This window comes from Rhinolophus sinicus, chromosome 12 (assembly GCF_057876585.1).
Source record: "Rhinolophus sinicus isolate RSI-liver-muscle chromosome 12, RSI-T2T, whole genome shotgun sequence".
Classification (NCBI taxonomy): domain Eukaryota; kingdom Metazoa; phylum Chordata; class Mammalia; order Chiroptera; family Rhinolophidae; genus Rhinolophus; species Rhinolophus sinicus.
This window is the reverse complement of record NC_142512.1, coordinates 35,539,819-35,567,790: the sequence shown is the minus strand read 5'-3', so window position 1 is coordinate 35,567,790 and position 27,972 is coordinate 35,539,819. Positions and strand designations below refer to the sequence as shown.

The 27,972-nt window shown below is 49.5% G+C and overlaps 1 protein-coding gene, 1 long non-coding RNA gene and 1 pseudogene across 9 annotated transcripts; 1 reads left to right on the top strand and 2 right to left on the bottom strand.

The window, feature by feature from the left end:
- Nucleotides 1-43: 43 nt before the first annotated feature.
- Nucleotides 44-13,289, bottom strand: LOC148756542 (uncharacterized). Its single transcript, XR_016022895.1, has 3 exons — nucleotides 9,589-13,289; nucleotides 4,074-4,161; nucleotides 44-170 (listed from the first exon to the last, which is right to left on the bottom strand). It is a non-coding gene; the product is annotated as an uncharacterized LOC148756542 (long non-coding RNA).
- Nucleotides 8,590-27,603, top strand: MYCBPAP (MYCBP associated protein). 8 transcript variants are annotated; one of them, XM_019730930.3, is made up of 19 exons: nucleotides 8,592-8,991; nucleotides 14,935-15,062; nucleotides 15,668-15,827; nucleotides 15,975-16,078; nucleotides 16,858-17,041; nucleotides 17,287-17,402; nucleotides 17,942-18,092; nucleotides 19,232-19,347; nucleotides 19,433-19,548; nucleotides 20,032-20,143; nucleotides 20,685-20,874; nucleotides 21,321-21,508; nucleotides 22,529-22,675; nucleotides 23,168-23,593; nucleotides 23,978-24,099; nucleotides 24,816-24,931; nucleotides 25,391-25,536; nucleotides 25,726-25,896; nucleotides 27,423-27,603. In XM_019730930.3, the coding sequence occupies exons 1-19, from the start codon at nucleotides 8,916-8,918 to the stop codon at nucleotides 27,522-27,524; spliced, it is 2,871 nt and encodes a 956-aa protein (XP_019586489.3). In that variant the 5' UTR covers nucleotides 8,592-8,915; the 3' UTR covers nucleotides 27,525-27,603. The 8 variants fall into 8 exon arrangements, with proteins under 8 accessions (XP_074176379.2, XP_019586489.3, XP_074176378.2 ...); XM_074320276.2 differs by having other exon boundaries at nucleotides 8,629-8,761; XM_074320275.2 differs by having other exon boundaries at nucleotides 8,775-8,991; nucleotides 25,723-25,896.
- Nucleotides 10,098-10,230, bottom strand: LOC148756543 (U4 spliceosomal RNA; annotated as a pseudogene).
- Nucleotides 27,604-27,972: the final 369 nt, after the last annotated feature.

Below are 27,972 nucleotides of genomic sequence, written 5' to 3'. Positions count from 1 at the left end.
GGGCAACAGTATGTTTTTCCAGCTGAATCAAGCCTCTGTAAAGCGCTCCCTGAAAGTCCCCCTGCTCCATTTCCTTACCTCTGAAAGTAGGGACCGTGCCTTCAAGGTCATTACAAGGTTGGTAATGATGGATGGATAATTGGATGGATGGGAAGAGCCTAGTGCAGTTCCTGGCACAAAAATGCACATTTGACAAATGTGGTCATTAATAACTATTAGTGTTACCATTGTGATTTACACTGCCCTGGGCATGCTCGCCCTAAAGAAGATAGGTCCCAAACGGGAATTCCTGGTGCCTGAGAAGACAGAGAAACCTGTTTCCCTGTGATTCTGAAACTTGTTGGTAGGTAACCCTGGGCTTCTGGAAGAAATTTCCCTGACCCAGTGTAGAACTTGCCACCTCCCAAGTAGCTGGGAGGGTGTGTGCCACAGGGCAGACTGACAGCTCCTGGCAGCAGCACCCACAAGGAAAGGAAGGGCCTCCACTAGGTGATTCCTCATACCAGCCCCTTGCTCTTGCCCATCAGGTCACACAGGAGCAACGCCATTCCTCTGGTGGCTGACCTATGCAGGCAGGGACCACCCCCACCTGCCTCCCAGACCCTAACGTGGGACACACACCCAGCGTGTGCTTTTCCTTTGCCCTCACCTCTGGTTTAGGTCTCTCCTCATCCTTCTCTAGACCTTGGGCCTTTTTACCTCCACTCCTGCTGTCCCTGCCTCAGCCTGGGGCTTCCCCCTGCCCTTGAACCTGACCAATTTACACAGGCCTCACTTGCTTTGCTGACCTTTCTTACAGTGACTAAGACCACGGTGAGAGGCCAGAACCCCTTTCTGAGAGTCTTGGCAGCACTGATGAGGGACGAGGTGGACAGGGCCTCGGCTCAGGGGGGCTGCTTTAGATCACGGAGGAAGTGGCTATGGAAACGCCCCTCCCAGTCCCCACCCTGAACTAACCCTACAGATGAATTTATGAACAATACAGTATGAGCTATGAAAACTATCAAGCAGACAATCCTGCTTGAACAAGGCCTGAAGGTCCAGGGATAATTGAAGAATCCTACTCATGCACAGCAGGTTGAGCACAGGAACTGAATGGTTCCCCCAGGGCCTGGAGTGTGAGAGCTTGCATTCAGATCCCAGCTCTACCTCCTGTTAGCGGCTTAATCTCAGGCAAGGTACTTAACATTTCTATGCCTCAGTTTCCTCATCTGTAAAATGCAGATACTATTGATATTCTCTGTCTCATGTGGTTGTTGTAAACATTCAAGAAGGTAGCACACACGACTAAAACAACCAAACAAAAATATATAGATTTCATCAAAATTTAAAACTTGTGTGCATCAAAGAACACTCTCAAGAAAGTAAAAGGAAACCCCACAGAATGGGAGAAAATATTTGCAAATCTTACATCTGATAAAGGTTTCATACCCAGCATATGTAAAGAATCCCTACAATGTAACAACAAAAAAGATAAACAACCCAATAAAAAAAAATGGGCAAAGGATGTGAATAAACATGCCTCCGGAGAAGATGTACAAATAGACAACACGTGAAAAGCTGCTTAATCTATTAAGCTATTAAGGAAATGCAAGTCAAAACCATTCCACACCCACAGGGATACTTATGCTTTAAAAAAAAAAAAGAAAAGAACGAGTGTTGGCCAGTATGTGGAGAATTGAGAACCCTCATACATTGCTGGTGGGAATGTAAAATGGTGCAGCCACTGTGAAAAACAATCTGGCAGTTCCTCAAAAAGTTAAACAGAGAGTTACCCTATGACCTGGCACTTCCACTCCTAGGTAGATAGCTAAGAGAATTGAAAACATATGTTCACACAAAAACTTGTACACAAATGTTCCTAGTAGCATTATTCATAATAGCCACAAAGTGGGAACTCAAATGTCCACTAACTGATGAATGGATAAGTAAAATGTGGTATATTCATACAATGAAATATTATTCAGCAATAAAAAGAAATGAAGTGCTGATACATGTTACATGGATGAAACTTGAAAGCATTTTGCTAAGTGAAAGAAACCAGACATGAAAGGCCACATATTATGTGATTTCATGTATATATGAAATGTCTAGAATAAGCAAATCCATAGAGACAGAACATAGGGTATTGTTTGCTAGGGGTAGGGAAGAGAGGGAATTGGGAAGTGACTGCTAATGGGTACAAGTTTTCTTTTTGGGTGATGGAAATGTTTTGGAACTAGCTAGTGGTGACAGTCATACAACTTTGTGAATATAGTAACAAACACTGAATTGTACACTTTAAACGGTACATTTTATGTTATATAAAATTTTATATTATGTGAATTATATTTCAATTAAAAAAAAAAGTTGGGACACATAAATGCTTCAAAGGCTACCCAGTCCATGATAAGCACACAGTAAAATCAGTTGCCATTTAGTTTATTAACTCCACTGGACTTGGGTGTTTGGATCAGGCAGAAGGAAAAAACTCCTAAAAGGCACATGACCTTTAGAGATTGAATTCACATACTTAATATATGTTAAAGCATTTTTTGCACGTGGTTTCTTCTTTCACTTACTTTCCTACTTAGTTTTGATTTTACATGCTTTATACACATGTATACATATATAATATAGAAGTATTTATTTGTGTGGTTTTTAAATTTTATTTTCATGATCACTTTAGATATTTTTAAGGTTATGAAATAGGTTTCCAAGGCTCAAATTGCATCTGCTTTTGAAGCTTCGATTGCATTGTGAGTCCACGGTTGTGAAACCATGTGGCTCAGCTTGTCTGCTCAAGGTCAGGTCTGTGATGGAGGAGGATGCTCACTGACCTTGGGGTTTAAAGATCTGAGATTGAGGCTTAGCTCTTTGGCTTACAAACTATGTGACCTGGGACGAGATTAAGGTTGCTAGATTTAGCAAATAAAAATATAGACACCCAGTTACATTTGGATTTCAGATAAACCAATAAGTGTTTAGTATATGTCCCAAATATTGCATGGGACATATTTATACTATCTATCTATCTATCTATCTATCTATCTATCTATCTATCTATCTATCTATCTAGCTCTATATCTATCTATGTGTATATCTAGCTAGCTAGCTAGCTCTAGATCTATATCTATATATCTGTATATAGATAGATATAGAGCTAGCTAGATAGATAGATAGATATTTGTTTCATCTGAAATTCAGATTTAACTGGGCACTCTGTATTTTATCTGACAACCCTTCATTTCTGTGAAAGGAGTTTTTGAGTGGAATCATATTTAATTCTCATGACTCCCTATTTTTGCCACAGAAGAGACTGACTCAGAGAGGTTATGTGACCAAGTCTAAGGCCGCTCAGCTAGAAAATTATTGAGCTGGGATTTGAACTCAGGTGTATCAAGTCTGGCATGCTCTGCTAAAATGGAACTCAAGACAGATAAGCAGTGATCTACTTAATGATAACATGGGAGTCCTGAGCTAACCTGGTAAGAACAGAAGATTTCATCGACTGAGAGGGAATATTGAAAAAGGGAGCTGGAGAGTTAGATTTGAAACAGTGTTTATATGACTTTGTCTATACTGATTTCTTATTGTTGCCATAACACATTACCACAAATTCAGTGGTTTAAAACAACACAAATTTATTGTCTTACAGTTCTGGAGCCCAGAAGTCTGAACTGGCTAAAAATCAAAGTGTCAGCAGAGCTGTCTTCCTCCTGGGGACTCTAGGAAAGAATCCATTCCTTGCCTTTTCCAGCTTCTAAAGCCTTGCGGTATTTCTTGGCCCATGGCCTCATCGCTTTGACCTCTGCTTCCATCATCACAGCTCCTTCTCTGATGCTAGCCTTCCTGCCTCCCTCTAATGAGGACCCTTGTGCTTACATTGGGCCCATCTGGATGATCCAGGATAATCTCCCCAACTCAGAATCCTTCATCACATCTGCAAAGTCCTTTTTGCCATGTAAGGTAACAAGTTCACAGCTTCCAGAGATGTGGACATTTTGTGGGGGGCCATTATTCTGCCTACCACACTAAAAGAGAAATTATCTAGTGGATTTGAGTGTTCTGGGCCTTAACTAAATCCCTTTCACCTGTACAGTTTTCAGAGCACTTCCACAACATGTTTTTTTCTGCTTGCATTGATCCTGGGAAGTCGACAAAGGCTGTATTGAGGCCATTCTGTAAGGGAAGTAGATGAGACTGATTGGGGGGTGGAGTGGAGGGACCCAATGCCTGGGTCACACAGCTGGGCCCAGGGCTTTTAATTCAGCATTTTCCCACCTCATTCCCCCTACCCCCCGCCCCAGTTCCAAGCTATGCACCGCTAGAACAATGTTTTCACTGGTCGAGTGGGGCAATTCCTCGGGTACCCCCACAATCTAGAGGAAGAAACCCCAAGGTAAGCCAGCTCCCTCAGCCCTCAGTATGCCCTCAGCAATCAGCCTTCTCCCGACCAGGACAAGGAGGAAGGGATGGGCGTGAGCAGAGAGCCTTCCTTTTAGTGGAGAGCTCAGTACAGAGGCCCAGAGCTCAGTGTCCATCCATCCATCTCAGCATGTCCTCATCAGCAGCTCAGGCTGATGCTCCCAGGGCCTGAACTGGAACTTCTGTACCAGGAGCGTTCTCTGATTCTTAGAAAAGTCTTATAGCAAACCTCCCAGCTGGTTCATAGTTTTGCCCTTGGGTGCTGCATAGAAGGAACCAGACTGTTTCCCTGCCCCCCAGATACTGGAAGGCGGCTACCTCCATTGATGCCTCTCCAGGCTTCCCCCATCCCTATCCATTATCAATGACCCACATGTGCCAGACACTATTCCAGGAACTGAGATACAGCTGTGAGTCTGACAAGCAAAGCCCCTGCTGCCCCGGACCTTATGCTTTAGTGGAGGCAGACAGACTGTACAGAAGTATGGGGAAAGGATTCTGAGCATAGCAAAACAGGATGAAATAATGGAGGGTGATGGCAACTCTGTGAGATTGGCACTGTCCTCACTCTAAAGAAGAGGGAGATGGCCTAGGAAGGGGCAATACTGAGAGGTAAAACCACATTTTGCTCCAAAGTCCCCCTGGCTCCTAACCCCAATTCTACGTGGCCTCCAAAACATCTCCCCCTGTGTCCTTCTCCAGAAGAGAATAAGAGCAATTTGAGCCTAGGGGAGATGCCCAGGGTCTGCATACACATCATCCATGAGGCTGAAGTCAGGCCGTTCTGGGAACAGTGGCCTGACTTCAGGGCCAAGAGAAATGGAAGATTCCTGCTGTGTGTTAGCTGAGCAAGGGTCTAATAAGGAGGGTAGTGGTGCGATGCATTGTTAAAGGGGGGCAGCAGCTGGATTTGAGGGGAATGACCAAGATGTGGAGAGTGAGCCAGGTGTGTAGGGGGGATGGCCAGTGTAAGGGAGGGCAATGCAGCTGATAGGGGAGAGGGCTGAGTGTGTATGGAGGTGAGACGGAGGATGAACTGGGAAGAGGGAGCCAGACGTGAAGGGGTGAGCTAGCTGGAGGGGCTTAAGAACAGTCTGCCCCAGCCTCAGGCTTTGGAGGGTGGCTGTCCCTGGAAAGGGGTGATGCAAGCTGTACAGGAAACATACTTTCTATTTAGGGAGACTATTTAGCTTCTGCAAAGAGGAGCTGACGACATGCCTGGCACCTGGCTGGGTGGAAATAAACAGAGAGATGAAGCAATAATTGACGTCTTGTCCTCTGTCAACCTGGTCACCTCCTCCTCCCCAGGCTCGAGGAGGTTGCTTAGAGTTGCCAAACTGAGAGAAGACTGCGAAAGCTGTGGTGGCTAAATGATGCCGTTCCCTGAACTTGTGCTTGAGTCCCCTGGGCCTTGGTTCCTACTGTGTTTCATATGGAGTACCTGCCATGCTGACCTGCCTGTTGAACTCTTATCTTTAGTAGCGGCCCACCTCAAATACTCCTCCTCTAAGAAGGCTCCCTTAATATCCACTTTGCCTTTCCCAAGTTGTGATTAATCACTAGCCCCTGAGCACGTACATTAGAGTTGGAAACCCACTTTCAGATGGCCCAGCTCTGTGTCTAAGTCACACTGACCTCAGCCCCACCTCTGGGGCACATGAATGAACTTCAAGAATCCCTGGAATTGAATTAAAAAATCATGTGCAAAATCAAATGTGCAGATGAATGGATAAACAAAATGTGGTACACAATGGAATATTATTCAGCCATGAAAAGGACTAGAGTACTGATAGTACATGCTACAACATGGATGAACCTTAAAAATATTATGCTAAGTGAAAGAAGGCAGACACAAAAGGCCAAATACTGTATGATTCCACTTACAGGAAATATCCAGAACAGATAAATCAATAAAGACAAAAAGTAGATTAGTGTCTGTCAAGGCCTGGGGGAGAAAAGAGGAGTGAATGTTTAGTGGATATAAGGTTTGTTTTGAGATGATGAAAAAATTCTGAAACTAGACAGTGGTGACAGTTGCACAATATTGTGAATGTACTAAATAACACTGCATTGTATTTGTTAAAATGGTGAATTTTGTGTCACGTGTATTTTACCACCAAAAAAAAAAAAAGAAAAAAGAAAAAAAGCACATTTCTGTGAACCTGTCTTAGCTTTGATCAGATTCAAAAAGGATTAAGCAGCTCTAATCTGGTCTGACACCTTCATGATGTAGATGGTAATAAAAGGCCCAAAGAGGGGACGAGACCTGTTCAGGTCATTGGGGCTGATGGCAGAGCCCAGCCAGGTTGCTCACCTGCCTGAGCACGCACCTCTCCCATTCCCTTCTTCCCTTGTCCTTTGACCTCCACTGAATCCACCCTGAACAGCTCCCCAGGCCTCTTTCCTGCCCCAGCCAGGCTCCCCACAAGTTCTACAACTTCCCAAAGTTGAAAGGCTCTCCTGAAGCTGGGCAAACGGATTAGTTTCACGTGTTTATCTTTCGCTCTAGAGTGAACTCTGAGCTCCTAGAGGGCAAGAGAAAATATTTATTTTCTTCTATATCTCGCAGAGCTCCTGTGGCAGCCATGGACATGAACAGTTTCTATCCCCTTTCGAGAAAGACCTTGCTGTTCACCTGCAAGGAGGGCAGTGAGCTGACAACCTCTGAGGAATATTCTTTGACCCAGAGGTCCACATTGAGTTGGCCAAGACTGTCAGATCTGCAACACAGTCTGAAGCTCTCCCAACCCAGTCCTGCTTCTTTTCCCTTCGTCTTCCATAGGCCTTACACCGCCCCCATCGCTCCTGACAATAAACCTCGTGTACTAGCTCCATCTCAGTGTCTGCTTCCTGCAGGGCCCAGATGACACAGTCCCCAGAATCATACGTGCTCAGTAAATGTTCATGGGGTGAACAGAACTGGGGACTCTCTGGAGAGCCGAAGGAGGTTGGTGCCTGGGCCCCAGAGAGCAGGAGAGGAGAAGCTACCCATGAGGGATGTCTCAGTCAGAAGAGGAGTGAAGGTTTAGAGGGGCATAGAGAAGGGGCCATGCCCCTGGAGAGGCCTGGTAGTGGAGAACACACAGGGAGCGTTGGGATTGACCAGCCCTCCTAGCGTGCTCCCTTGTTCCTCCCCTGTCTGGGGGCAGACTGCAGCAAAGGACTGAAACCTGGCCTCCGACTTGGGAGAACCAGGTTCAAATTGTGTTTCTCGCTAGTCTGATGACTTTACATCCTTCTACCCTCTGAAGTTGTTTTTCCATTTGTAAAATGGGTACAGAGTGCATCTGCTCTCTCCAACCCCCGCATGATTTTTGAGAATTGACTAAGAAAACACTACAGTGTGTGGAGTGTTGGGTGGTTTAAACGCAAACTCTCAGTTAATCCTTACCATGGCCCTGTGTAATCTTTACAGTAGCCCCTGATAACCTCCATCTTATAAGAGAGAAAACTGGCTCAGAGAGGTCAAAGGACTGGCCCAAGAACCCACAGCTGGCAAGCAGGCAGAGCTGGGATTGGAACCCAGTTCTGTACGGCTCTAGAGCCCCTTCATTATTCCACAGAGTGACCATTATGGCCTAAATGTTGGGTTGGGGTCGGGACAAGGGGCAGGCCTCTCTGCTCTCATGAAGTTTACATTTTCACAGCAAGCTTGACTACAGGCAACCACATAAACAAACAACATAATTCCAGAATGCATTAGGGCTCTGTGAAAAAATGAACCAGGTGTAATTGTAAAGTTGAGGTAACACGGGCTATTTTAAATTAGGAATCAAAATCAGCATCTGCGAGGACTGAAACCAGAAGTAGGGGAAGGTTCCAAGTGGTTGGGAGAGGGGAGCGGGGACGCGGGGAGAGAAGCTCGGCTGGTTTGGGAAGTGATGGAAGGCTAAAGTGGCTGCAGGGAGCTTGGGGGGAGGTCACCAGGCGCATGTAGGGGACAGGCAAGGAACCCCGGGGAATGAAATCCACTGGAAGCCCTCTAGGGTTTTGGACACGGGGTGAAAGGAACAACCCCGTGGCGACTGTGTGGAACGGGAAAAGGAGGGCAGGCGGGAGTCTGGGCAACCCGGGGAGAGGCTCGCAGCTGGGACACCCCCTCGTAGTGCCCGGAGGGGCGGGCCGGTTCTTGTAGCCCCTCCCCCCACCTCCTCCAGCTCCCGGGGGCCTTGCCCCATCCCTGCCTCTATGGGGCTGGTAACGTCACGGCGCTCGCCGGTGTCGCTTGTGACGTCACGGTCGGGCCCCGGGGTGTTTTCAAGGTCCGCGCGAGGGAGCAGCGGCACTTGGCGCGCGCGTGGGGGCGGCCCGATGAAAAAAGTGACTTCCAAGCAATCTCCGCCCAGGTTGTTCGGTGGGTGCGCGTCCCCGCGAGGGGCATTGGTTGCTATGGACTCAGCTGCGACCGCTGGCGGGCGGGAGCGCGCAGGGGCGCGGGGGCCCGCCACACGGCCGAGTTATCCCAGGTCCCCGCGGAGCAGGGCCACGCTCTCGGCTCGGGCGGTACCATGAAGTCTCTAAAGAAGGAATCCCGCCTCAAAATACCTGCCAGCAGATTCTTGGAGGCCGCAGAAAGCTTAAAAGGTTGGCGCTGGCTGCCTTGGGAGCTCAGAAGAACCCGACAGGGTCAGGGGTTCTTGGATGGGATTCATGAAAAGGGGCCTGGAGGATGGGGTAACACCAGGATGGAGGTAAAGGTCACGGGGGAATGGGGCACGGGGCAAGGCGTACTCCATACCTTAGGGATGATGGACAAGGCAGAGACCCGCAAAGGAAGGGGGCACAGGGCACTGGGGCCTTGACATAGGAAGTGTGGAACTGACAGACACCTCAGGGATCAATTGTTGGGGAAATGGCCTTGGCCAGGAAGGCATAGGAGACCCCTACCTGGAACCATGTCTTAAGATGGGATGCAGAGGCAGGATCCCGCTATTGGGGTGGTGCGGAAGAGCCAGGAAAGAGTTAAAAACTAGAAGGGCCAAGAAGGACATGGGGTCCCTGGGAAAAGAAATTCAGGAAAAAATGCAAGAAACATGTTGAGGTGGTGAAACCAACAACCTTGGTGGGATTCTTTGGGGGTGGGATTCTTTGGGGGTGTCACTTAAGGGTCCTGCTGGCAAAAACCGAAGAAATACCTAACTTGGTTAGTTCTGTTTCTGACCACCTTTTCCCATCACATACCTTTTCCAGCTGGGTGACACCTGTCTGTTGCGAGCACCTGAAAGGCAGTCCCCACACTTCAGTCTATTCCTGAAAGTCAAGGGGACGTTAACCCCTCTGTAGGGCCCTACGTCCCTGCGTGGTACTCGTGATGCGAGTGGGGAACAAAGTCCCGGCACACAGGTTCAGATAGAGTGAGTAACACAGCTTTATTTAGGAGCCAATGTCCCTCCAGAGGCCAATGCTCTGGTAAGCACAGAAGGTTATACAGAATAGAATAGAATTTAATAACGAACCAAGTCCCAGAGTCACTTGAGGTGGCGAAGGTCCCTGGTCCAGGAGAGATGACTGGGCCCACAATGGATCTGAGACGAACTGGTCTTGCAAGGAAGAACTTCAGAGAGTCCTGGGGTATCGCGGCTTGCACTTCGCAGAGGATCTTAGCCGGAGTGCCCAGACTACTCATGGCATTGCTCTGGAGTTCTGCTTTTATCCTCTTTTCCTTGGACTTGTTTACTTCTCAGGTGATAACCAGAAGTTGTTTGCCAGGAGTTGTTTACCTCTTAGGTGATAACCAGAAGTTTGCCAGGAATTGTTTTCAATTAGCAATAATCGCGCCTCGGATAAACCTCATTGGCTACGATACTGCCACTGCACAAAGCTGCCAGGAATTGTTTACCTCTTAGGTGAACGTGTTTATCACTCAATTTTGTTATGCTCAGTTTCACACAGAAACATAAACGTTTCCTTTCATGTTTATGCTCTAAACATCAACATGTGTACTTTCACTTTACTCTTAGTCTCACACGTGTGCGGCCATAGTCCTGTCCCTACTAGTACACAACTTGTTTTGCAAACCTCAATCCAACATATATAATACATTTTATAAGCTCTATACACTGTCCCACTTGTTTAACGTAGAGACAGTCACTAAACAGGACTGTTCCCTGGCCTCTGCAGCTACCCCCTGGTTAGCATGTGGGAGAGCCCCAGGGTGCCTGACAACAGATTGATTCCATGGACAGGTTCCCATTTGCAACTCAGCCTCTCTTCCATCTTTTCTTTTTGCTGTTTCCATTTATTGAAGGCCTGCTGTGTGGGGGCACTGTGCTGGGCAACAAGCGTCTCTGGTATTAACTTGTGTGACTGCAGCCCTCAAGAAACTGAATCTAGTGAACTTCTGGAGGAACAACCAGACAATATAAATGCTGTGGTACAGGCATCCACAGGCATCAAGGGGACTCAGAGCGCCTGACGCAGGCCTTGGATGATAAACTTAAGGGGAGAGGTTTTCTGGAGAAGGTGACATCTGTGGCCGACCAGAAATAAATGGTGGTGGGTGGGGGGAGCAGTTTGCTTCTCCAGGTCTAGGGAGCAGCATGAGCTGAGGCATGTAACTGTGAACATGTATGACCTTGGTAGCCAGGGCAGAGGTGAGGCTGGAGGAGAGGGAAGGGAGCCAGAGGGACCCGCATAAGTGGACAGGGACTTTCCAAGAAAGAGCTTTTCTGCTAGGTCGGATAGTCTGGGCATGCCCTTGCAGGCCCTGGGGAGACCCAGCCCAGAGTCGTGGTGAAAGCAGTTTGAGGAGAGGGGCTTGGAGTTAAACTAACAGGATCTTGACCACTTTTCAATATGGCTTTCTTTAATGCTTCTTTATGGTATGAAAGTCTGATTTAGGCTGCATTGAGATGCTGTTTCATGATATACTTTTAAACAGTTAAGAGAGAAGGAGAAAATAGCTGGTCTCCTTTCCCAAGGGCAGTCAAGGGCTTTTCTAGCCATTGCTCACCCTGGTTTCTGGAGATCTTATCAGGTTTGAATAAATCAAGGAAAGATTTTTCACTGCATGTTTATTTTCAATAAGAGGAAATTGAGTTTATTAACTAGCCCTTGAGTTAAGAACGTGCACCAGGGTGAGGATAGCCCCCTAAGTATCTCAGGGGAAGCCTCTAATGTAGAAGGACACAACTTCCTCCCACCCCACTATAATACCGCTAGTCAACACATGTAATCTTGTAATCTTGTGCTGTTTCTCCAAGGTCTCTGAATTATAAGCAAAAAAGCAAACAAATATTGTGACTAAACCTGTTTAGAGATCCTAGCCCTTTTGTCTCCCAGGTCTTGTTGCTAAGAAATAGGGTGAGGGGGACTCTCAGGGGTACCACATCCCCCTCCCCCATCAAGGAAAGCTCAGCCCTGGTAGGGATAGCCCCTCCTGGGGTTCCCCCAACAGCAACCCTGAGGTCAGAATTTTCGGAAGACTTTAATCAACCCAAAAAAGAGTAACATTTAGCTAAAACAAGAAGCAGAAAAATAGAGTCCAGATTTCTTCTCCCTCTATAGCTGGATCCTCTCCCCTACGCCGCTTGAACACCTTGCCTCTAACCACCTGGCCTAGCTCCAGAATAGGTGTCAAGTGCAAGGGGGCTGGTCTCTGACCCCCTCAAAGCTGTCAGGGTCAAGGGAGAGATGCTAGCTGTACGGCTCACCAGGAGCCCCACTTAGCTTGGGTTTCCAGACCAAAGAACAGGAAATAGCTGGGCCCCTACGGGTTCAGTAGTGAGATACCCTGACCCAGCGGAGTACTCTCAGAGGTCCTGAAGTGACCCCTGTGGGATTATCCTTCCTCCCCGGTCTCCCCAACTTGCCTCTGCCCCTCCAGTCTACCTGGCTTACCCTCACTGGATGAATCACTCTGAAACACTGCTTTCATTTCACTCTTCTGGCCCAAACCTCCTTCCTGCTGACAAAGGAAGATCAGATGCTTCAGCTTTACAAAGCCCTGGTTTTCCTCTCATCTCCAGTATCACCCCCACCTCCCCCAACAAGCCATGCCTCACATTTGCCATGCTCAGTCCTGCCTCCACCTTTCTTCCAACTGTGAACCCACCTGGAACACCTCTGCTGCTCCACCTGTGCTAAGCCTTCCTGTACTTCAAGGCCTAACAGCCAGTGAAGCTGCCTCTGACGCCTGCAGCTGCTCTTCTGAACCTTTGGTTAGAGCCCTACACTGTATGATCCACATCCATCAGTTCCTGCCTTGATGTGTAACCAAACCTATTGCCTGTGCCACTAATTATAGGCCCTTATGTTGTGATCAGTGTGTGTGAGTGTCTGCTGCATTTTGTAGTTCCTCAGGAGAAGGAGCCATATCTTAACCTTTCATAGGTTAAGGAGACATATCTTCACCCTCTCTGTAGTTTATAGCACACACAAAGTGCTTGGTAAATATTCTGCAGGGTGAATTGAAGTTTAAAATGTATATATCATTTTTGTGAATATTTTATTAACTAGAACACACCATTCCCTGACTGTATATTGAGATAACCTTCTCAGAAAAGCCTCAGACCAGAGTTTCACTGACCATTTTCGAAATCTTTAACAATGTTGAAGGTTTATAAATTCACACATGGTAATTATACACCCACCAGTAAAAAGCACGGGGAAGATGTAGAAGCAGCCAAGGCGATGCACAGAGGAAGCAGATGTCCTGGAAAATAGAAACACAGAAATATTTGTAGAAGCAGAACTTCAGCTGGTACCAATTCTCTCTTGGGCTGCCACCAGCTTTAGTGACTGTAGAAGGGAGAGGGGAAGTAGAAATCAAAACCTAAGGGTGCGTGCCCATGCGTGGCAGTGAATGGGACCAGAGCCATGCAGCTTAGCTGACCCCACGGCTGAGGAGATGGACTCTGGCCCAGAGGCGAATTTAAAGTTATGTTTGGAATGATTCTGGCTTGGCATTTGGTGTTTGTTTTGTTTTGCTTTTTTTTGCCACCAACTATGTGGACATTTCCTAAAAAAAGAGTTTGTGTTTGGTAACCAAAACATCTGCTTTGATGTTTTAGTGATATTACTTCTGAAAAATTAGAATACTGTGAGAAGCAGTGGACAAAACCAAGTTCTGTTTTAAAGTCCCCGAAGTCAGGACTCAAGTTTTCTTTTGATTATTTTCTGTCGGGCCTTATAGCAAACCATTCTAAACCAGAGGGCAGCGGACAGGAGGATCCCAGCCAGAGAAATGAGATGCATTTCAAACGGTTAACCCACCCCTGGATGGAAGGCAGAGAGTGTGTTCTCGTTGGAGAATAACTCGCTTCTCCCCCATGAGTTCTCAATGCCACGCGTTGGCCTGGCAGCTGAGAGAAACAGGCTCAGATCTCTCTACTTTTCTCCAGTCCCATGAGCCACTATCATTGTCAACTACTTCATTACTGCATTCGACTCCTACATAATCTTGTCCTCAGTCTTGCAACCCCTAATGCATTCTTTCCCATGAGATGGCCCACAGCAGGAAGACTGAAGTCCTTTCCATGGCTCACTAAGCTCTTCGTGATATGGCTCCTACTTCCCTCTCCAGGCACTGCTTCCTACCTCCCAGCTCGCTACACTCCAACTATTTTTAAAGCACATGCTTTGAGTTCCAGGAGTGTGCACCCCATTCTCTCTTGCCTCTAGGCCTCTTCATGCTAGTCTTTGGAATGCCTATTCCCCAAGCCCTTTCCCTGGTCAGTGTTCTCTTTCAGCTCTCAGTTTAAACATCACCATCTTAGGAAGCCTTCCCTGACTACCCCACGCACTGAGCTGGGGCCCCCTGCTGCTCCCATGGTAACCCGAGTTCAGCCTGACAGCCTTGTCTCCCATGGGTAAAGCCTGAATCTCTAGAGGCCTTATATCCCCAGAGCCAAACACAGTGCCTGGCACATAGAAGATACTTAAACAGTATTTATTACACGAAAGAACGTGAAATAAAGGGTCAGCTGTGAATGTTGTGCTTCCTTCCTCAGAACATTTATATTTTAACCAATGTCTTAAAAAACCTGATGCCTTCACCCAGATGAACGGATCAGTGCCAGCAATGGGGGAGGCTGAGAAAGCAACTAGTCCAGTTGTCCCAAACCAGGACGCATCAGAACCACCTCGGGAGTTTTAAAACATACAGCTTCCCAGACCCTGACTCCACGCAGGAGCCAGGAAGCTGTATTTGTCAAACTCCTGAGGACATTCTGAGGCAGACATCTGACTGACATTTGGGAACCACTGATTTAGTGCAGCAAAAGAGGAGCCTGCAGCCAAAAGAGGTTAAGTGATGTACCCGAGGCTGCCCAGCTTAGAAGTAGTACAGCCTGGAATGGAACATCTTCTGATCTCAATTCCGGCTACAGAAGCTTCAGTCACGGTGGCAGGCCAAGGGCAATGGGTAGGGGGCCCTTCAAGAGAGAACTCCTGTCGCCCCAATCAAGTGTTGCCCAGGTCACTTTGGCAACCGCTGCTGTCCGTCCATGGGGCCAGCTGTGCACCCCCCACCATGGAATCTAATATATATCTATTTTTAAGCACTTGTAATCTTCTGCTTCTCTTCAGAAAAAAAGCGGGCAAAGTTACCTGAACAGCCCACACCCCCCATTCAGGAAGAACCTGAGCCTATTAGCAACATCCTGCAAGGAGACGACATTCTTGCCTTAGCCATTAAGAAGGAAGACTTGAAGAAGGTAAGGATGAAGTCCAGGGATCCCTTCCTGCAGGAACTTCCCCCTCCCAGTAGACATGGTCTCGAATATCAACCGTGTCCACCATCTCTACCACCTCCGTAGTCACAGGGAATGTCTAATTCCATGGAAAAATCCATTGCACACAAATTCTTTTCACTTTTGCATCTAAAAGAATTTACTGTTTGTTTTAAAATTCCTGAGACTCTTCTAGAACCACAGGGGAATGAGATGATGAGGTACCTTGCTTCTCATGGAGGCAAGTGCCATCCTCCCCATTTCACAGACGGGAAAACGAGTTTCAGGAGCAAAGTGACAGATGTGGGTAAGTTGATCAACCCTAATCCCATGCTTTACCTGGAAGAGTCAGCCACTTCTCACATCAACTGTCTGGAGGTATAAGATGTTATTCTTTTTTCCCTCCAGAACATTATTAAGTCTCACGTCTGTTGCACAGGCATTTCCTCAACAGAACATACGGGAAGAGCTGGAGAAACAGATTTGTCAGCCTTCAGGAATTCCACGAAGAATTAGGACAGAGGAGATGGGTGGTATTTTTCCTCCTCCTGATCTCAAGTGGAATTCTCCTCTGTTTTGTTTCTTTTTAGCAACACATTCCTCGCTTTATTGAAACAGAAGATAAGCATGTCATTCCTCAGAAATTTTTCATCCGTAAACTCAAACCCAAGGATCCTAGGAGGAGAGTTTGCCACTTAGTAGCACACCCTGCTGTTCCAGAGGCAGCCACAAAGCCCCTGGACTACTCTGGTAAGCTCAGCGTTGACCCTGGTATTGATCTCTGAATTCCTGAGTCAGCCTGGAAAGAAAGCAGTGTCTCCCTCAGAAAGGAGCCCCCTGGAATTGTTTACATCAGCTAGCTACAGCGTGTCTTTCCCCTTCCACCCCGCCCTCCAGGTCCAGGTGACAGTTTCCATGGCAGTGACCAGATCCTTCCCCACCACATCTTGGGGAGTCTCCAGGACTTTAAGAGAATTGCAGCTGCTCGAGGGAACACCCAGGTTCGTTTGTACAGAGCTGCCTGGACAAGAAAAGTCACTGAAGTCATTGCAGTCTCATACCTGGCAGAGTCAAGCAGGCCTGGGGTTTAAAAGGCAGTCCAGTCTCTGGGCCCTGGAGTTTGAAGTGATAAGTGACCCTCCCCCTGAAATAGCGAAGCCAACTTAAGCTAGCTTCAGCTGAAGTCAAGAAGTCACTATAGGGATACAGAGGAGCCTCGAAGAATCCAAAGGCGAGAGTGTGTCTGGCTTGGTTAGAATGAACCCAGACAGGCATCAGGGCTCTGAGTCTATGCTCCCTCATTGGCCCTGCTCCTCTTGCACTGGCTACATTTTCCCATCTCCGAAGACTGGCCTTCACACAGCTCCCAGGGCCACATGTAGAGTTGGCCAGTCTTATCAACTTTCCCATCATGCTGCTCTCTGTCTCTCAGTTCTTTGCTTCTCTGGTTCCAGGCAAAGAATCTCTGATTGGTCAGGTGCTAAGGGGTCATATAAAAATGTCTCGGTTACCCTGCCAGTGAAGGTGTCAATTAACATCAGTTGTGAGGAGGACAGAGATATGGAAAGATTTTGACCACAGTCTTAGAACAGAGGTCCCCACTCTGGGGGAGAGGGCCCCTGGTTCTGTGATTTTTCTGTCACTTGCTACCTTAGGGTCCTGAGGAGGAGGGTTCCTCAGCAGAGCGGGAGGACCGCAGGGATTTAGACCTGGACAAATCTCTGCTCAGCCCCAGTTTAGCACCTTCTCACTGCCCTGCACACACTCATGTACTTTTCAGCTGGCTGAGCTGATACACACTCCGTCCTGTCTGATGACCCTCATCTCAGCTACAGAAGAGCAGAAGCAGAAAGCCCCTAAAGAAGAGAAGGCACATCCCTGGGCCCCACCTCCTCAGCACAACTTTCTGAAAAACTGGCAGCGCCACGTAGCCCTGCGGAAGAGGCAGCAGGAAGCCCTCAGCGGTGAGCTGAGTGGATGGGGTCTGCCTGGCCTCATCCGGCATCTAGGCTCTGCGGCTGTGCGTTTTCTCTCCTCCACCTGTCCAGAGCCTAGATTCAGGCTGAGCATGTTTGTGCCTTTCACTTCCCACTTCTCGCTCTCAGTGGGTCGTGAAATCAGCCCAATGATGGGGCTGAGTAGTGCCGAGTGCTGTGCCCCTGTTTGTTCTGATTTGCCAGAGGGGCTACATTCTTGGCTCCCTCTCTAGAACGCCTGAAGAAGCCTGTGGGTGAGTTGCTGATGCATATGGGGGAGACCTACAGACAGACCCAGGAGAAACGGGAGCTCATTGATCGAGCACTTCCAACGCAGCACGATGGGAAGGTAAGGACTGAGTTCCCAAGCCCCTGTGAGGAGGGGCTGTGGACACAGGGCTGGCTGCCTGCACAGTGGGGACAAATCTATCCATTGCAAAGCATGGTCGAGCCCTCACGTCCTTTACAAGTTATAGTCTTGGTCCTCTTATTGGGTGTTTAGGGACTGGCCAGTTAAGTAACCCAGCCTGTGGCAATCGCTGGCAGTCAATTTCAGGAGAAAGATAGCACAGGTACTGGATTATTAGAATAGTCTTAGTGTTCTCTCCTAAAAGCTGAGGCTCCAGCTTTTGGACGACCTAGGCCACCATGCTGTGTCTCGTATGTCAGTGCAGTGCCTGTATCACCCACACTGTCTGTCTGGGCCAGGTAAAGGCTACAACAGGGCGTCCTGAAAACAAGAAAGGGGATGCTTCTCTCCTGTGCTGGCAGCAGCGAATCCCCCAGAGCAAGCTTCTGCGGATGCTCTTGTCTCCCAGGCATGCCCCGCCCCCCCAGCCATGCTCCAAGGTGTCCAGGTGACCTGACTCATCTACCTTTCCTTGCCAGTGCTGTGATGAGACCAGTGGGTTCTGGAGTCGACTAGAATACTTGGGAGATGAAATCACAGGGCTGGTCATGACGAAGACAAAAGCGCAGCGAGGCCTCCTGGAACCAATTACTCACATCAGGAAGCCACACTCCATCCAGGCGGAGATGGGTGAGGAGTGAGGCCGCTTGTGACTGGCCTAGGAGGTGGGACAGCATGGCCCTTGTATGAAGCCAACCTAGGATCAAGTCCCATAACCCTATGGAGGTCCAGTTCCCTCTTCAGTAAGACAGCGATAGAAGAGGTGGCAGAAGCAGAGGGGAGCGGAAGCTCTAAAGCCGGGGTGTCCAAACTGCGGCCTGCAGGCCAACTGCAGCCCGCGATCCATTTTTATTGGCCTGCAGCAAATTCCAAAAATATATTTAGTTTATTTAAATAAACCAGGTGAGGCAATACGTACTTCACCTTGAGTGGGTGGCCCGGCTGTTTGTACATTTTACCACATATGGCCCTTGGTGAAAACCGTTGAAAAAAGTTTGGACACCCCTGCTCTAGGGCTACGCTGTCCAGTGTGGCAGCTGCGAACTACTGTGGCTACTGAGTACCTGGAGTGTAGCTAGTCAGAACTGAGACATACTGTACGTGGAAACCACACGCTGGTTTTCGAAGATTCGTATTAAAAATATATATTCTGATTTTTATATTGATTATATGTTGAAATGATAGTATTTTTGATATAGTGAGTTAAACTATATTACTAAAATTAATTCCACCTGTTTCTTTTTACCTTTTTAAACCATCTAGACAATTTTAAAGTACATACATGCCTTGCATTTGTGGTTTGCATGGTATTTCTATGGGGCAGTTCTGCTTTAAATGCGACCAGACTGCCTAGGTTCAGATCCCAGCCCTGTTGGATTTGTGAACTTAAGCGCATCATTGGACCTCTCTGGCCTTCAGTGTCCCCATCTATAAAGTACTGATGGGTCTGTGAGAGGGTTAAAATGAAACATGATGTGTATTAAGAGATTCTGATCCATTGTTAAACACTCAGTAAAAGGTATCTGCTATTGTTTTTATTATAATCCGAAGATTTGATGGTTTGGAAGCTAATTCTGCAGGAGTCCTGTCTAGTGTTGCTAAAGCGGTAGGTATGGGGTGTGAGGATTGGAGCCCAGCTGCACAGGGAAGCTGCATTTTCCCCTTTTCCAGAAACAGTGCTGGGATGGGTGAGTTCAGAGCCCTTTCGAGTGAGTGAGAAAGGGGGCACAGCAGCAGCCTGTGCTGAGGCTCCTTGGACCCTGCCCTAGGATTGCTGGCCCAGAAGGACGCTTGGTACCGCTACACCTGGGATCGGAGTCTGTTTCTGATTTACCGTCGCAAGGAGCTGCAGAGTATCATGGCAGAGCTGGATTTTAGCCAGCAGGTTGGTAATGCCTCCGTGCCCAGTCTGAAGCCCCTTAGGGTGGCGGCTATCTTCAGCTAATCTTTCCTTTCTTGGTTTCTCTGAGGATATTAATGGCCTGGAGGTGGTGGGCAGAGGGCAGCCTTTCTCGACTGTTACAGTGGAAGACTTTTCAGTGATTGAAGAGAGCCAGAGAAGTTCCTCTGAAGACACAGTGAGCTTGTGAGTTGGGCCTGGGCTCTAAGGAGAGCGGTTGGAGAGTGCGGCTTCCCCCAGCACCCACAGTATTAAAGGGCAGGCTTCCCTTCCTGAAACCAGGATGCCCCCATCCCAGCCTCTCCCTAGTAGCTGCCTCCCGCTCCTCTAGCCCATTCCCACACCTGTGCCAGCTTCTCTATGGCCATCTGTTCCCTCCCAGCAACCAACTCCTAATGGGGACTTCCCAGGCATTCCTTTGCTGGTAAGTGGGGCTCCTTCAGAGTGGCCCACACTGAGTGGCCCGGCAAGAAGGGTCTCTGTGTGTTCAAGACCCTCCCACCTACAGGAATGGAGCAGGACAAAGCTGAGCTCAAGTGGAGCTGATGCTACTCCACTGGAGGGCAGAGCCGGGCACCACTCCAGACTTATTGGCAACCATTTCTGGGGGCTGCATGTGGCAAGACTGTGGCAGCCTCAGGGAGACTATGCCATTGGTTTTTCTTACAGAGACTTATTCACCAATTATCCTGATGTGGTCCCCATGCCTGTTCTTGGCCCTTCTCTGCTATTCTGTGGGAAGCCAGCTTGCTGGGTCAGAGGCAGTAACCCACAGGACAAGGTAAACCTGCCTTCACCTTCACCCACCTGCTGGACAGGCCCCCCTGGGGTGCAGTCCTTAGGTGACTGTGCTATCACAGGAAGCCTACAGTCTCCTACTTGCATTTGTATCTGGTCACGCATTCAGCGTGTCTGAAAATGGTAACAGCAATGCTAACTTGAGCCGGAATAAAACCACAAGACTGAGAAGAGAATGTCACAAGCCACCCAGTTTGTCCCTAGCCCCAATCATGTACATAAGCAAACCTCAAACAAGTGTGGCTTGAAGAAGGTTCTAAAATATTCTTCAGGTGCTGAGGAACAGAAGTGTTCATCAGATATAAAATCTGATTTATCTCCTCTTCTTACTGTTGATGACACCTCAGAGACAGCCACTATTGGGGTATGACACAACTCTGTCTGACAGTGGCCAGGCCCGAGAGGCCTGGGACACGGGACTTTCAGTGCCAAACCTGGAAAAGTCCCAGGTAAACCAGGATAAGTCGGCCACCTGAGGCAAGGGCCTCCCTCAAAGACACGTCTCATCCCTCCTCCTTCCCCAGAAGCATGTTGGAATTGCTGTCCGCTTGACCTTTGAAACCCTGGAAGGGCAGAAAACGTCTTCAGAACTGACCGTGGTCAATAACGGCACTGTGGCCATTTGGTATGACTGGCGGCGGCAGTCCCAGCCAGACTCTTTTCAAGACCTAAAGAGAAACAGGATGCAGCGGTTCTACTTTAACAATCGGGAAGGTACCTAGGAGAAATGGCCGTACCCACTGGCTCCGTCCTTGATGTTTGAGAAGCCAAAGTCTAGCTAATGCCCGGCTCCTCAAGTCTGAGCCCCTTTTCCCCACCTCATCCCCGCCACCCCATTTCTTCTGTGATGTGTGTCATCTAACTATTCGTGTCTGTTGGAGGAAGGGTAGAACTCTTGGGGACACAGGGAAGTGTGAGACACCAGGGAACAGAGGCTTTCTAAGGGTTCAGTTACCTACAGGCACAAGCCTGAGGCCAGCTGTCCCTGTTTGCCTGGGACTTTTTAAATTTTGGTACTGAACCCAGGAAACACCTCAGTCCTGAGCAAACCAGGGCGATCGGTCACCCCACGTGGGGCTCAGTTAAATGTATCTGCATGGGGACAGGCTTGGGGCTCAGCTAGCTCCTCCTCGGTGAAAACCTCTGTCTGTCCCTCTCAGGTGTGATTCTGCCTGGAGAAACTAAAGCCTTTACCTTCTTCTTCAAGTCTTTGAATGCTGGGATCTTCAGGGAATGTTGGGCGTTCGGAACCCACCCCACCCTGTTAGGAGGTGCTGTCCTACAGGTCAATCTCTACGCAGTCTCCTTGGCCCAGGACATTTTTATGGGTGAGAGGAAGTTACTGGAGGTAAGAGACCCTGGATCTTGGCCCCTGTGCACACACCAGATACGTTACCTGGTGTGCTTCTTGGCACTGCCTGCAGGGATCTTATTTCTCCCAGCTACTCCTGCTCAACAAACACTCCTCGGGGCTTTGTGATGTTAAAGAAGGGTGGGCAGGCAATCAGACGGGCAATTGAGCTCCACCATGCATTGCTCCCAATGCCAGAAAGACATGAGACTGGGCCTTAAGATGCAGACTGCGTGAAGTGCTTACTTGAGTACATGCAGCAAAAGACCCCGTGCCCTGGTATTGTATTTGTTCACTGCTGTCTGGTACCACCCAGTGGTGTTACACTTAACTGGCAAGACTTCAAAACCAGGCAACACCAGAGAGGACAATTTAACCAGTGGGGTGGCCCCCAGGTGTGAGTATGAGGTAGGAGCTGGGAATCTGCCACCCTGGCCAAGTCCATAGTCCAGCCACCTGGTGCTGGGCTTTGTGGGATTCTTTGGAAACTGTGCTTTTCATTCACTGTGGTCCACAAATAGAAGCCAGCTACTTCACCTGGGGCTCAATGGGTGGTGATCAGAGGTAGTTTTGACAAATGCCATGGCTGCTTTACTCACTACTATAGGGCTAGCCTCTCTATCAAGATGCCCCTCCCCTGTTTCTCTGATACTGACGCTGTGGCCAGATCACATTCCCAGCGAGGCCCAAACCCTGTGGCTCCTGGCCCTGGCCCTTCTTCCTAATTGGTGGGAAATGCTGACTATGTGACCTCCTGGCCCCACAAAGAAGCAACTTCTCTACAACTGGCCCCTCATCAGAATCCTTTCAGCTTCTTTAGGGAAAAAGGATGTTTGGGGAGACCCATGGGGTTTGGAGTCTGGGAATACGTGTGTATCTGTGTGTGTGTGTGTGTGACAATGGCAGGAACTCAACCCCTAGGAAGGGACAAAATCATCCTGAGGGATCTCCCCTCCGGGGTGCAACATGGGTTTTGAAAGCCTGAGCTGCCATCTCGTGCCACCTTTTCTTTCCCAGAACAAGCTGGCATGCCACGAAGCCGTCACCATCGTGCAGAGCGTGCTGCAGGAGCTGCTGGGGGGGATCCTGACCCCAGAGCGTGCGCAGTCACCTGTGGATACCTATCTCACGGAGGAGGACTTGTTCCACCACAGGAATCCTCAGGTCCAGGCCCAGCACGGCCCCTGCCCCGTGTGTGCGCCCTGGCTGAAAGGAATAGCAAACCCTCCAAAATCAGGAGCTGTCCTGAGTGTCTTCCATGAGTCACTCACCTTCTGCTCACAGCAGCTCTGTGAGACGGACACTGTTTATATCCTCACTTTGCATGGGGGAAACTGAGGCCCAGGAGGTTAAATAATTTGCCCAAGATAACTTAGCTCCTAAGTGGATGCTTGGTGAGAACAGGGCTTCACAAACTCCTTCATTCAAACCCACTCTTCCTCTGGCAGCCCACATGCAAAAAAAATGCTTTAAGTTGGAGATGCTCGAGTTGAAGGGAAAGTGGGGATCCCCTCTGGCCACAGCGCTCCTGCTGGCTCGCTCCCTGCCTCCTCCGTCAGTGCTCTTGAGGGAACAGGGAAACCTAAGCAGGCTCAGGGCTCTGGGTGCCCCACGCCTGGCCTCCTCATCACGTGGTTTCCCTTGCTTCTGCTACAGCTGCATTACCAGCACCGAGTGGTACAAGACCTGCACAGACTGTGGTACCAGTATGTGATCCCACCCACGAAGGCCGAGGAGGCGAGGCCAGGCGAGGAGGAGCGCCTCAGCCCCTGGGCCCAGGCGGCAATGGCCCGGCCAGCCTCTTTAGAGAAGACTCCGGTGAACACAGAGTCTTTGGCGTACTTTAGGAGCCCGGTCGTGGAACCCCAACTGTCCCGGCAGGAGCATATGACCCTCAGAGACTCCCAAGATTCTTTCAGGTCCAAGAAGACTGGAGTGGGGGTCAAGAGTTCTGGGGGGAAAAACATCATGGAGGAGATCCTGGTGGAGGGGAGCCCAGACCTGGAGAGTGCCAAGAGCCCCGGGGAGCTGGAGGGCCATCCCCTGCCCAAGTGGAACCTCTGCTTGGAGGACTTCAGAAAGGTGCTTCTCTGACCCTGAAGGGTGGGGGAGAATCGCCCTGGCACAGCTGGTGAGGAAGGGCCCCAGAAATGCCTCTTGCCTCCATGGGCAAAGAAATATAACCTGAGGGCCCAGAGAAAGCAGTCTCTTGGGTCATCTCTTTTTGTCTCAGGCACCTAGATCAATATGGGGCGGGAGGGGCTCCCTCTCTGACTCTGGCAAACCTTGGAAAAGGGGTTCATGGGTACACATTCCTGAAGGAGGTCCCAGGCACCCACAGAAGGCACCCCAGACAGATTCTCCATGGCTTTGTCTCCTCACCACATCATGCCCATCACTAGAGGACACAGGGACCCTTGGTGTCCTGGGCAGAAGGGTTGCCCATAATACCTATGACCCTGCCAGGCAGTGATGACGCTCCCTGAGGAGAACCAGAGAGAAGACGCCCTAATCAGGCTCAACAAAGCAGCCCTGGAGCTGTGCCAGAAACAGAGGCCATTGCAGTCTGACATCCTGTACCAGATGTGGTAGGTGCCCCACCCGGAGAGCTGGCCCATCTTCTTCCCTTTGTGACATCTGGCCAGGGGTTCTGAGCAGGCAGTCCCAGGACTCAAGGGGCTGAGCTCCCCTTGAGCTCAGGTTGCTAAAAGATGCTGCAAACATTCCATGGTTGGCACCTGCCACAGCATCCCCTACGGCCACCTGCTGCTCCCTGGGGAGCTTTCACAGCAGAGTAAGCACCTCGACCTTTTGTTCTTTTTTCTCCTTCCTTGTTCCTTCTCAATGAGCAGAGGAATGAACAGAGGAGAAACCAGAGGGCTGTAAGAAGAGGGGCATATTTCATGCAAAGCCTCACTTCTCGGTTGTCAGCCTTCCCTTCCCATCTCCTGTTTGGAACTTGCTTGGATAGGCTTGGGGGGGAGGTTTTGGGAAGGCTCCCCAGAACATATCCCAGGAGCCTCATGCTGGAAACCTCCTGCAAGGTCCAGCCATGGTTTCAAGTTGGAGTGTAGACTGATCTTAACCCTGGCTCCGGGTGACTTTTTCTTGGCTGCTGCCCAAAGGAAGCCAGATTCCCATCTGAACACTTGCACAGGTGCGGGTGAGGATGCTGGCTGGACAGGGGCACGGCGTTTTCATGGCAGCTCTTGGCATCAGTGTCTTGGAAGGGAAGAATCCAAGTCTCTGCAGGTTCCAGGGCAAATGAGGGGTGCTAGCTTTTTTCTATCGTCCTGCCCTCCAGTTTGCAGCTGTGGCGGGATGTGATTGACAGCCTGGTGAGCCATTCCCTATGGCTGAGGGCTCTGCTGGGCCTTCCTGATAAGGAGACCATCTATTTGGACATGCCAGAAGAGCAAGGTCAGACACTGCAGCCACACCTCTGCACAGCCTTCCCCATCCCTGTGCCCAGAGAGCAGTGGCGTCCCAGCCGTTCACACGATTCTGGTAGAACCTCTGTTAGGCTGATCCCTGGAATAGGCCCCTGCTATCATTTTATCTGCTGCCAGGATTTGGGACCCAGAAGTGACCTTAGTGATCACCTTAGTTCAGTCCCCTCATTTTCACAGGTGGAGTCCCAGAGAGGTTAAATGACTTGTCTGTGCCAGCCATACATAGGAGTGTGGCAGAGCTGAGACTAGAACCAGGCCTCTGACCCCTGCCCCACAGTCCCCACAAAGCCACGCACCCGAGCCAGGACTCTGCTCTTAGTCTGTGGGAATTCTCTCAAAGCTGCTGAGAGCACTTTGCTTTGCCCAACTCCTGCCTGTGGGGTCAGGCAGGCAACAGACCACATTGTCTTCCATTCACCTCCCTTAGATCAAAAATCACCTCCTATCGTGGAAGTGAAGGTGACTTCTGGGAAAGTTGGGAAGGAGGACCGGAAAGGAGCAACCCAGGAAAAGAAGCAGTTGGGAATCAAAGACAAAGAAGATAAAAAAGGAGCCAGGCTGCCAGGGAAAGAGGTATGCTAGGACACGGTCTGACCTGGGGCTGGGCTGGGAGTTGGGGGGGCTAGGCACCGGAGGGGCTGCAGAAGGTGGGTGGTCACTCCAGCACAATGCCCTAGCTCTCCCAGTGAACTGCTCTTAAGAAAGTCCTGGACCTCCCTTGGGAGCTATTGAAGGCTATGCTTGTCTCGTCTCTCCAAGCAGGACCGTTTAAACAGCAAGAAGCACAAGGCAAAGGATGACAAGAAACCTATGAAATCTTTAAGTCGGGACAGACTTTCCTTGGAAGACCCTCCCCCTGAGAGCATCACCCCTTCTCAGGAACCCATGGATCCCCTGGTCATGGAGAAATACACCCAGAGGCTGCATACTGAGGTGAAGACAGAGCCCGGCACTCAGTCCTCCCCTCACTCACACCTGCCCTGCGCACCTTCCTCCTCTCCCTCATTCATTCTGTTTATTCCACAAAGGATAAGCACTTACTGTATCCATGATGGAAGCAGAACTGCCCTTGTGAAGGGCATCCTAGCCTGCAAGACAGACTTCATGAATAAGTAACACATCTGGTATGTTAGGTGATGAGCACCAAGGAAAGGAGAGAGAGAGAGAGAGAGAGAGAGAGAGAGAGAGAGAGAGAGAGAGAGAGAGAGAGAGAGAGAGAAAGAAGAGCCAGGGGATCAAGGAAGGCCCAGGTGGTGCAGGTGGGCCTCATCGAGAAGGTGACATCAAACAGAGACTTGAAGGGAGGTGAGGGGTGGCCATGTGGACCCCTAAGCAAGCGAGCCCTAGGGAGAGGGAGCAACTAATACAGGGGCAGAGAGTAGGCAGGAGGACAGAGAGCAGAGGCCACAGAGGGCGCAGGTCATGTGGGCTTTGTGGGCCATGTGAGGACTCAGGGTTTTTCTGAGTGACACAAGAAATCACACAGGATTTTGAATAGAGGAGTGACATGGTAGACTCATGCTTTAGAAGATCACTCTGGCTGCCTTGAAAATAGACTAGGGGTGGACAGAGCAGAAGCCCTTCCATTTCTGCCACTCCCGCTTCCTCTCTGGGTTAGATGTGTCTTGACAGATGTGTTCCTTGGGGGAACACCATGCAGAGCGGATTTCCAACAAATGAAAGGGTTTCGAAACACCAGAGAGACTTCATAATGATGAATTCTTAAGCAGTAGGTCCTTAGAAACTCACGCTGGTGTTGTGTTGGGTTCTTTGTTATTGTCGCTGTTTGTTTTAGAGGGAGGTCCACAAAACCACATTCGATTTATCAGTCTAATGGTGAAGCTTTGTCTTTCTCTGTTGTGAACAGCTGGGTAGCTGGGATTATGTCGTGCATTGTGGGACTCTGGAACTCGTGATCAGAAGCTCCATTTGCTGCAGGTGACATCCTGCAATTTCTGAAGGCTGAGTGAGTCTAGAAAGTCATCAGAGGGCTCTGAGGACCCATGCGGTGGGCTCGTCCTTGGCTTTCTGAGATTAAGAGCCAACTTGCTGAGGCTTGTGTGGTCCAGCCCCACTGAGAGCACAGTCTTGGAGACATTTCCGTATGTGGATCTGTGACCTTACAGGAAGGAAAGCTGGCCTTCAGGAGGCCAGGGTAGGACGGGGCCACGCCAAGGGGCTACATGAGCATGGCTCCCTGGCCTCCCGGGAATTGCCCTTTAACCATGGTAGGCTCTAAGGTTTGCCATATGGCGTCGGGGCCAGTGCAGGATTACCTCCCCAGACTATTTGCCAAAACAAAAGTTCTACAGAAACTCGCACCAGTTCAGTTTCATCCCCTCTCCAGCTGTTCTTTCCGGTGTAGAGATGATCACCTTCGTGGCACAGTAGGTGCGTCCTTGTGTAGGTGCCTTCCACAGAGCAAACCTTTGCCTGTGATGTTTGTCCCGTTCTTCCAGGTCTATGGGCTGCTGGACACCCTGGTGAGCGACCTGATGGTCCTGGCTGATGAGCTCAGCCCCATAAAGAATGTTGAGGAGCCTTTGCGTCTTTGCACCTGACTCCTGTGCCTAAGCAGCTTTCTGGGCAACTGGTTAACAAACAAATCAATAAAGAACCTTTAGGTTCCTGCCATTTCCATCACGCCTTTTGTCTTGAATGCCAGCTCTTGATGAGGTCAGCTCATGGCCCAGGTCCTGCCATGTCCCACCTGCCCTCAGATCCCCCACCCACCTAGTTCCAGTTCCTCGAGTCAGCCAATAGGAGGAGAGAGAAACACACCTGGGGAGGTGATGTGTAGGATGATGAGCTAAAGAGCAAGTTGGTAGCAGGACAAGGGATGAAGCAGGTGACAGGACAGATAGCGTCATCCCTCACAGTTCTGGCCTTCTTTGGCCCACACTTTTGGCTTCCTGGAGGCAGCTCTTCCCCAAGTGTCATTACCAAGTATGACCAAGTATGAGACTAGGAGAACTAGACCCCATGGGACCTGGCTCCTGAGATGCTCCT